General features: G+C 42.2%; 2 protein-coding genes across 2 annotated transcripts in view; one reads left to right on the top strand and one right to left on the bottom strand.

Annotated features, from left to right (window-relative positions):
* The window catches only part of Erh (ERH mRNA splicing and mitosis factor), a 13,527-nt gene extending 7,333 nt beyond the window's left edge, over positions 1–6,194 (bottom strand). The window contains exons 1-2 of the mRNA XM_008845940.2: positions 6,006–6,194; positions 2,237–2,324 (exon numbers count right to left, since the gene is read on the bottom strand). Coding sequence (XP_008844162.1) covers positions 2,237–2,324; positions 6,006–6,179 — 262 coding nt within the window. The 5' untranslated portion in view covers positions 6,180–6,194. The remainder of the gene's footprint in view (positions 1–2,236; positions 2,325–6,005) is intronic.
* Positions 6,195–6,963: 769 nt separating this feature from the next.
* The window catches only part of Slc39a9 (solute carrier family 39 member 9), a gene marked incomplete in the record, with an annotated part of 47,183 nt that continues 43,448 nt past the window's right edge, over positions 6,964–10,698 (top strand). Inside the window, 1 exon segment of the mRNA XM_008845939.3 lies at positions 6,964–7,476. Within this exon segment, the coding sequence (XP_008844161.2) occupies positions 7,388–7,476 (89 nt within the window).

The following is a 10,698-nucleotide window of genomic DNA, read 5'->3' as shown; positions in this document are numbered from 1 at the left end:
ACTCACAAACATGCAGGCAATACACTCATACACATAAAATAAAAATAAAATGGACCCATGACCTAAAACTGCAAACTACAGAACTTTTTAAAAAACCACACAAAAACAACAAAAAAGGCTTCAATCATTTAGGCTAGAATGGTTTCTTAGATGATGCTAACATAAGCTGGCCTCGAACCCACTATATAGCTAATGATGTTTTTTAACTTTTAATCCTCCTGCCTCTATCTCCTGAGTGTTAGGATCACAAGAACACATTACCATATGTGGTTTATGTTTTACTAGGGAGCAAATGCAGGGCTTTGTACATGTTAGGCATGCACTTTATAGACTGAGCTATACCCCGAGCCCATAAACCACTAGTTCTAAGTAAGAAAGCAGAGTTATCAAGCCATGAAAGGACATGGAAGAACTTTAAGTGCATTGTTACATCAAAGAAGCTAGTGTAAAAACTCTATGTGATCACAATTCAAATTAGTACAGTGAGCCTATGAGGTTTAGCATCCATGGATTCAATTAGGCATGGATTGAAAACATCTGAAAAATAAACTGCACAGATATTGAACATTTACAGATATTTTTCTTATCATTTCCCCAACAAAAAATGTATAGCAACTGTTTAACTAGCATTTACACTGTGTTAGGTATTACAAGTAATCTAAAGATGATTCAAAGACTGGTAGTTGCCTGGGGTTTGGAAGGTAGGGCAGGGAGAGATTTCTAGGGCAGTGGAACCATCCAGGATGGCACTATAATGATGGACTATCACCCAATCAATTTGGCAAAATCCACAGAACTGTACAACACAGAATGAACCCTAATGCAAACTATGGTATGGAGTTAATGTTGTCAATTCAAGTTTATCACATTAACAAATGTACCACACCAATGCAAGATGTCAGTAACAGAAATTGTGTAAGGATGGAGGGTGAAGGAACTGTTTTCTGTTCAATTGTTCTACAAACCTAAATCTGTATACCAAGCACATTAATTTTATAAGCCAGGAGGTAATTATTTATAATCCCAGTACTCAGGAGGTCAAGGCAGAGGAATCTTGAGTTTCAGGCTAGCCTGGGATAGGTATCAAAACGCTGTCATAAACAGATAGCAGAGTTAGGTTTTCTTAAAACAAAGGTTAATAAAGGCTACTGTCCAATTACAGCCCAAACATGAAATGTAGGTAAGAAGACATGATGCCAAAGCAATACCTTACAGTTAGCCTTAATAGCAAGCAAAGACATCAAAGAATGGACTTGAAGATGCTGTGAAAAAACCCCTTTGCCTCTTTAGAGTTGAATTTGATGGTAGACCCAAGGGAACTGCACTAGCTACCTTGAAACAATCTCTGATTATAAGTAGCTTTTGTCTGCACAGGAATAACCACTGCTGCTTTTAAATGGACAGATCTGAAGTCTACCCCAGTTAGTTTTGAATAATCAACAGCTTTAAGGGCTTGTTTAGGAACAAAATCAAAGCAACTATCCAATTTTAACAGAAAGAACAACAATTTGCTAGGAAGGATGTGGGGGACTGCAACTGGTTAACTTGATGTAATGATTAAGTATAAGAATGAATCCAATTTGCAAAAAAATAAAGAATGAATCTAATTTGCAAAGAACCAATCTGTGCTCTAGGGGTTTACCCCAGTAAAGTAACATTAAGGGCTAATAGTTCCCTTCGGGGGGGTGTCAATTTATCAAATGCCCAATAAATCATGCTGATTTGGTTCTATTAGCCTTTTTTTCTCTGAACTAATTTTTATTTTCTAACATTCTCATGGGCTATAATGGAATCTAAACAGTTTTTAACATTGGCTTAATAGGCAGACTACTAGGTTTCAGAAGACATTCTCAGAGCTGCCGTAATAACCTTATAGTGCTGGAGATTAGCCAGAATGTTATAGGGGTATCTGTAAAATACCTACATAATACAACATAACAAGATAAAATATAGTAACAGAATATTACAAGACTCTTTGAATGTAATGATTATATATATATATGCACAAGCTTGATTTAAACAGTAATATCTGCAGTAAAAATAGCATTTTTTAATGTAAAAAATAGCCAATAAACGTAGTCCATCTTAAGTATGTATCTTCCCTGCTTAAATTAAGAATTTAAGAAATCTAGAGGAAAAAACAATTCCGGTCCCTAGATGGCATTTATTTTACAAATGAATGGTTGGGGGTGTGAGGCTTCAAATGTTTCTATCCTTTGATTAACATTAAACTCACCTTCCATGCATTCATTCACAGATTCATAGTCTGCGTAAGTTCTGCCTTCTGGCCTCTTGGTAGGCTGTACCAGCAAAATGGTGTGAGACTGAAGGGGGAAAAGCAATTTCAATGCAGTTTCCGACTTACATTTGAGAAATTCACAGCATGACCTAAGGCTGTTAGTTATTAAGACACAATTAACCAGGCTGCCCATCCCACAATACTGATGCCTTTGCCCAAGTGTGGTATCAGCAGCTAGAGTCACAAGTACCTCGGAAGACTCCCCCCTTATTCTCCTGGTCACCTCTTAAACTCCAAATATACTCACCAGCAAGTACTCAACAAAAGCTACTGGGTGCACTGTCTTCCTTTTCTTCCCAACCAGATTTAAAAAAACCCTATTAAGGTTTTCTGTCTCCACTGATCACGTTCTATCTGTCACTACTAAGATTCTAACTTAAGATATAGGCTAAAAACTAAGATTTGGGTGGATCAAGGGAGAGACAAAAGAGGAATACTATAATCATTGTATCAACCTAAGTTGTTTCCAACTTTAGCACAACAATGGAACAACATTTATGCAGGAATTAAGACTCACATCAAGGTATAAGATAGATCGGCAATATAAAATGTATATAGTAAATACTAATCCCCCCCCAATCAAACTACTCACCTAGTAGAGGATTTGTCTTAAGGGGCTATCTCATATCAAAACCACTTATTTTTAAATGTTAGAGTCGCATGAAGTGGTTAGATAATCACACTGCATGGCACGTGAATGTACCAAAGGGCAGTTGGCATACTGATGGCTTTCCTCTTGTGTTTTCTTTGGTGGGTCAATTTCACGGTTTCTCAAGCTCAACGCTATTATATTTTGGGACAGGTAGACAAATTGAGTTTGTTCTGTGCTTTGCAAGATGTTTTATGGCAACCCTGACCTGTACCCACTAGATGCAACTAACATTAACCCTCTTAAAGTTGTGATAACCAAAAATACCTCCAGATGTCCTTGGGAAGTAGGGAGCAATCTTGCCTAGCTGAGAATAGTGGTCCATTGAAATTATGGCTTATCCAGTTTTTCCATGCATGTAAGAATGAGTAATTAAATGCTGTTATAATGCAACTTCACTGGAAACCCAATCCTAAATCAAATTATTTTCCATATTTCCTTCTTTTGCAATACTAACTTCTGACTAAAAAATAAATTCTCAACAGGATGCCCAAACTATTTTGAGGCAATTCAAAAATGTAACTGTCAATAAACTGGAACGGAGATACCTGACATCCAGATTAAAAAGAAAAAAAAAAAAAAAAAAAAAACCCAGAAAAATAGTATTTTAATATCATGTACAAAGTAAAGCATTATCATTATTTCTCCATCCCCATCAAGTACTGAGATCTTTTGATTAAGTTTGAGAAGATTTGAAGCAGAACTAGAACTTGGTGAGAAGAGGTCCACACTGATTCTCACCTGGATTGACACGAACAGTGCAATGCTTACTAATGCGAAAGATTAAAAACTAGTATACTAAAGACGGAATATTCCTACATTTTCAGAACTGTCAAAATGGTTATTTTTAGTTGGTACTGTCTTCCATTCACTTTTGTTTTTGAAATGACGTCTCATGTAGTCCAGATTGACGAGTATTGGTCTTCCTGCCCTTGGGATTAGAGGTGAGCCACCTGCACATAGTTTATGCAGGGCTGGGGATCAAACTCAGGTCTTTGCTTGGCATGCACTCTTCAAACTTGAGCTACATCCCTGGCCCTGGCACCAACTTTTTAAAAGATTCAATAAATGAATGCCACATATGTAAGTACCTGAGGGTCACAAGAGGGGGTTTGATCTTCTGGAGCTGGAGTTACAGGTGGTTGTGAACTATCTGATATGGATGCTAGGAACTGAGCTTGGGTCCTCTAGAAGAGCAGCAAGTGCTCTGAACCACTGAGCCATCTGTCCAGCCTCATGTTCTCAACTCAATACTACCTCCCAAACCAGTTTCATTCACTTTCCTTTTTGGAGCTATTTTCAGAACCTTTTGATTTTGTGTCTGTGTACATGCCTGTGTGGAGGTAAGAGGTTGTCACCAGGTGTTTCCCACCCCCCACTTTTTTTTTTTTTTTTCAGTCTTTTTGAGACAGGGTCTCTCTGTAGCCCCAGCTGGCCTGGAACTTGCTATGTAGACCAGGTTGGCATCAAACTCAAGAGATCCACCTGCTCCTGCCTCTCAAGTGCTGAGATTAAAGGCCTGCACACCACGACGCCTGGTTTTCTCTCTACCTACTTTTTTCAAAGACACAGCCTCTCTGGGGAATGACCAGAATCAAAAAAGCACATTTATATATTTTTCTCCTTATTCAAGTCAGGAAAGTATTACTCTCCCTGACTACTAAGTGGTAGTGATTCATTCTAATGAATAATCTGGCTTTACTTTTTAGAAATCTCACAAACTAAGAACAGCAACTCTGCTAGTGTGGAAATAATGCAACATTTACACTTGCTCACTAACTTCAAATGTTTTCCTCAAACTACAAAAAGGAAAAGAAAAAAGAAACCCAAACTTTCTACACCAACGTTGTTCAGAGAGCATGGACTGTTGATGTTAGCTGCTGTCACTTTCTCAGATTTTAATCTAAACATTTAAGGCAGAGAATGGAAACTCTGAGGTAGAATGATTTGGCTAAAGCCATACTGTGAGTTATAGCAAAATGAAGCCGATTTAACTTGTCCTCAGGAGACACAGTTGGGTCAAAAAGTGAAATATCTTAGTTCAAGAATGTACAACTAAAAAAAAAGTCCATGTTAACAATAACCCGGCCAATCAGAAAAGTGTAAAGTGCGCTATCACCGATTACAAATAATTCCTGTGAACTTCTCACTTTTGTTGACTTAAAAACAAGTGGGCTGGAGATCCTCAGCGGTTAAGTGTTTGCTGCTCCTGCAGAGGACCAAGGTTCAGTTCCCAGGACCCACATTAGGTGGCTCACAAATGCCTGTACCTTCAGCTTCAAGAGATGTGACGCCTTCTCTTGGTCTCCACCGGCACTGCACTTACGTGCACAAGCCCATTCAGACACACACATAATATACGTAATACAAAAAAATAAAGTAAAAACCCTAATTTACTACCAGCCCGTCCGATTCTAAGGTGCTTAGATCCTGGAGTGTTTTTTAAGACTCCACTCCTAAAAAAATATAAGGGTTAAGATCAAGGCTGAGGGGTTGGTGGAAATGCCAAATGGGGCAATTAAGGATCTCAGAAAAAGAAAAATTGCTCCCCATACCCCCCCCGCGGCTTCTGAGGTACAGCGCTGAAAGACAAAAGGGAATAAATGGCTGAGGGAGCACACCGTCACGCGAAGGCGACCTGCCTGGTCCCCACGCGAACAAGGTGACGAATGCCAGTTTCGGGGAAAGGGTCGGCACACATTCCCCCGCCATTGTTCCCACAGGAGGCTGGAGCCCAGGGAAGGAAGGAACGCCACCCCGTGCCTCCCATCACCAAGCCGCGACCCCGAGCGCGCGCATCCTCCGGCCCCCTCATGCCCCTCCTGGTCAGCGGGCGGGCGCGCAGCCGCACCGCGGAGCAGGTTCGGGCCTATAGCCAGGCCCCGCGTCTCCGCGGCGGGAAGGGGAAGGGGGTGGTCGCGTGACTGGGAGCAGCCGGGAGCAGCTCTTCCTCGCGCGGAAAGGCTGGGGACCGAAGGGGCGGGAGCGGGGAGGGGGTAGGGGTAGGAGTCGTCCCCGAAGATGGGGGCCCAAGGTAGCCGCGGAGGCCTGCCTCACCATCGCGCCAAACGCTTTGCTGCAGCCGCCGCCAACACCACCACCGCCACCGCCGCACACGAGCTCAGCCGCAACGCCGCCAACAGCCAATCCCGCGAGAGCAGCAGCCGGAAGTCGTCGGATGAGCGACCGAAGGAGCCTTTTGGACCATAGAGATTCACAGACTTCCGGCATATAGAGCGGACACTGACGCTATTTCAGCCATCTTGGGTAAGGGCGCTGAGGAGCGTAAGGGAAAATTTCAAAGCTTTAAAGAGAATCATTTGTTTCAAGACGCTTCCCCTTCCAAACTTTGGTTATTAGATATACGGAAAAATTGATCCCGAGTATGACAGTGGCACAGACTTTTTTAGCCTTTCTAAAAAAATGGCGGCAAGGCCGGGCGTGGTGGCGCACGCCTGTAGTCCCACCACTTGGGAGGTAGAGCCAGGCGGATCTCTGAGTTCAAGGCCAGTCTGGTCTACATAGTGAGTTCCAGGACAGCTGGGGCTACAGGGAGACCCTGCTTCAAAAAGACCAAAAAATAAATAAATTAATTAAATTAAATAAAAAATGGCGGCAATGTAAGTGTTCCCGGCTTATAGGTCGGTTGCAACCCGGAAGTACCTTTTAAAGAGGGGGTGGTGAGACAATCCGGAAGTGGGTGTCATGAAGAGGTGCCACTCGGCGGCCATGGCAGCTGTAGTATTGGCGACTCCGGGTCAAGGCCCGGCTGAGGGGAGTACCATGGCCAGCACCGGGTGTAGGACAGGGACTGCTTTGGATCGGCTTTGCTGTTGAGCCCCTAGGGCCCAGCGTTGGACACCTGCAGGACTCTCTCCCCAGTCTGGACTCGGAAGGGAGTTTGCAGGCACTAGTGGGCTGGCCCCTTCCCTGGGGGCGGATCACCTGCGGGCTGCCCTAGGGAACCGGGTGCAACCAGTACCGGACGCACCGGCTCGCTGGGGTTAACCTTCCCTGGGGGCGGATCACCTGCGGGCTGCCCTAGGGAACCGGGTGCAACCGGTACCGGACGCACCGGCTCGCTGGGGTTAACCTGCTGCTGCTGCTGCTCCCAGGGAAGTTGTCTAAGGGAGAGGGGCGCTGTGCTACCCTCATTCGGACGACTGAAGAGATCTTTTGCACAATTTCTCAGTGACTGGCATCTAAGAACCCAAGATTGCGCGAACTTTTCTCTGGTGGAAGTATCAGCAAAAGGGGGCTGTTTCCTCCTAGGTTCAAGAGCAACGTGCTTCGTGAACACATCGGCTGGTGAGGGAGCGGAAAGAACTGAGAAACCCACTTTTCCTCTTGGAAAGTAACTACACGTTTAAGGAGTCTAAGCACCTTTGGAAACCTCTGGCATTTTGAAACCTGGTGTTGGGTGAATACCGGAGGGCAGAATGGATGATTTTATTTCCATTAGTCTGCTGTCTCTGGCTATGTTGGTGGGATGTTACGTGGCTGGGATCATTCCTTTGGCTGTTAATTTTTCAGAGGTAAGAAACTGTCAATTTTCTATCAACAAGTTAGGATACTAGATGTAGTGATGTTTGCAAACGGAAACTGCTTCTCAACTCTGAGGTCTCATTAAGGAAGACGACGACGACCCCCGCCGCACTCATCAGGTAGACTAGGCTGGGCTCTAACTCGGGAGAGATCCGTCTGCCTCTGCCTCCTGAGTGCTGGAATTAAAGGCTTGTGCTACCATGCCCAGCAAGGAAGACCATTTTTAAAAATGTATACATATAACAGTAGAAACAAATTTAATGCTCAGCTCTAGAAACCTTAACCTAGGATGGTAGATAATCTGCTGAAGAACCTGGAGTAGTCAGAGTCCTCTGAAAATTGTATGCAAAAAATTCGGGTTCTGTGCATTTTCCTGGACGGGGCACCGTAATAACATTTCTGATGATTCTCAGAGGTTTCAAGGAATCAGAGCACCAGACTGTGATCAAGAAAACAAATTAAAGTTGTTACTTATCCAACATAATTATGTCTTGAGAAAATTATGCATACTTTTTTTCAGGAAAGCCAAGGATGTCTACTATAATCAGGGTGAGAAAAAAACTAAACGAGGTTGTGGTTAACTCAACATACCCTTTTAAAGAAGCTGAGACTTGGGATGGATATTCTGAGACTTTTCAAATCTGTTTGCTTAGAAATAAACATGTTTTGATATTTTGGTTCATTTGTTAGGTTGTCATCCCTTAAACAGATGTTAGCAGAGGGGGGAGAAAAAAACGCACCAGAGCACTGTTAATAAGAATGCAAATCTGTTCTTTAGTTTGTAATAAAGCCAGGTGCACACAAAGGTTTAGGGAGAAAAACTCCATTCAGAGGGAACTGAATTTCATGGTTCTGACCTGGAGATCAGCAGTAAAATAAATTCTTGCCTTAGTTTTAGTCCTGAAAGGACTAGTTTCCTCAAAGGAAAGGTATGGATGATACATGAGCTGAGTTTTGAAGAAAAGGCACGGCTGGCGAAGAAAAATAGCCTGTGTGGGGGGACAGGGTTGGATTAGGCATAAGTTAGAGGGAAAATAAAGCCAATAGCCAGATGGAAGGGAGGCTTGAGTTGTTGCTGTTCTTTTTCTGTTTAATTTTTCATCTGTATCCTTTGGCAGCTAATGATAACATCATACGCACCCCCCCCCAAAACCTCACTTCACTTAAACTTACTGAGGTCTGAGGATATAGCCAAGTGGTAGTGATTGCCTACCATATGCATGGCCCTGGGTTTGACTGCCAAACACAGTGACAACAGGCTCACAGAGTTACAGATGAGAAATCAGATAGACTATGGAGCTTAGAAGTATATCAGGTATATTGGAATCGGCTGTTTATCTGACTCAGCACCGTCTTTAGCCCCTGTTCATTGTGGCCAAGAGTACATAGTACATGCACCATGTGGCCCATATATAAATCTGACCCACAAACTTAGTCTGATAAATTAGCAGAATATTTCATTTTATTGCTGTTTTTGCCTGTCTTCTGTCAAGGCAGCAGTTCAGATGGAATTTATTAAGAATTATAATTAATTCAAATAAGTAACTTAAAACTTGGTTTTGTTGTGTTATCTAGAGTGCCCTTGAGTTCCTTGGCTCTCCTGCCTCAGCCTTCCGAGTTATAGGTACTTGTCACTACACTCTGCTAAAAATTTTTTTCTTTTCTTTTTTTGGTTTTGTTTTTTGAGAGTGAGTTTCACTACATGTAGCCCCAGCTGGCTTAGAACTCCCTATGTAGACCAGGCTGGCTTCATCTCACAGAATTCCACTTGCCTCTGCCTCGTGAGTGCTGGGATTAAAGGTGTGCTCTACTGTGCCCGGCCCTGTTTCTACATTTAAAAAAAAAGGTAGCGTGTGCATATGTATGTAATGGGTGCATGTGACAGAGTATGTATGGAGGTGTGGAGGTTGGTTGGGACTTGGTTCTCTTCTTCCATCATGTGTGTCCCATGGATTGAACACAGGTTTTCAGGCTTGGTGGCAAGTATCTTGACCTGCTGAGCCATCTTGCCAACCCAAAACTTTTAGTTTTTGTAAGGTACTTATAGCTTTTCCTATTTCAGTATTTTCTCAAATTACCTTGAATGATTATTATGGTCTACGGGTATGTGCTATTTCCTTTTCACCAATAGGAGATGTCGACATGAGTGGTAGTGTTCATCAGGCTATTTATAAGCACGTTTACTATGCTGTATCACTTGTGGCTTTCCAGATTGATAGTCAAGTGATTTTTTTTTTTCCTGGTTTGTAGATCTCAAAATGCTATAAATTGGCATTCTTCATATCTGTTCATTATTACAGTAGGAAGAATGCTCTTTGAGCTGTTAGATTAAAAATTAAAGACATGGGACTGGAGAGATGGCTCAGCAGTGAAGAGCACTGGTTACTCTTGCATAAGACCTAGGTTCAGTTCCCAGCACCTACATGGGCAGTTCACAACTGACTGTAACTCCAGTTACAGGGACCCTCTTCTGATCTCTGCAGGCACTGCACACGCAGGCAAAATACTCATATACATAAAATAAAAATAAATAAAGATATATGTAACTAGCTAAAAACATTTTAGAATTCAGATGGAGTTTCTGTCTCCTAGGAATGAAGCTTTTTTTTTTTCGGAAAATTATATTATTATTATAGTCCAGGGTATCATTAAACCAGTAGGGTGATAAACTTGTGAAAATAAACTTCATTTACAGGAAACTGGAAGCACAGCTTCTTTCCCTTAGGAAATAACTCACCAAATTTCTATAATAGGTAAATAACTTTCTTATTTAAGGAAGTCTAGCTTTTCCATAGGTATGAATGTTATTTATCAAAGCACCAGGCAAATCTACTTTGTTTCACAGCTCACTCTCATGTATGTGAAAGGATTTGCTTTTCATTCATTCTTAATTTTGCTGCTGCTTTGCCATTCAGGATTTTTTTCTTCAGAATTTCTTAGAGCAGAAATAAAGTCAGGTGATTACCAAGATAATTATTATACCATTAGTATTTAGAAATGAGTGGGCTAAAATTGCTGTAGTAAAGTCCACCTGTCACATCTGACCATCAGAAGTGTACAGCATTGGTTTTCCCCACTTTCTCTAATACCCCTCAACCCCAGACTCCCTCTCTCCATGCTTTTGTGGTTTTCTCTCTTGCCCTTTGGCCTGGCGACTGTACCTTCATGCCTAAATGATTTATGAAACAGGGAAAAATCTTTAATT

Source organism: Nannospalax galili, unplaced genomic scaffold (genome assembly GCF_000622305.1).
Source record: "Nannospalax galili isolate Female #2095 unplaced genomic scaffold, S.galili_v1.0 scaffold42, whole genome shotgun sequence".
Lineage (NCBI taxonomy): Eukaryota > Metazoa > Chordata > Mammalia > Rodentia > Spalacidae > Nannospalax > Nannospalax galili.
Note: the sequence above shows the minus strand (reverse complement) of the source record. Positions and strands in the feature narration are given on the sequence as shown.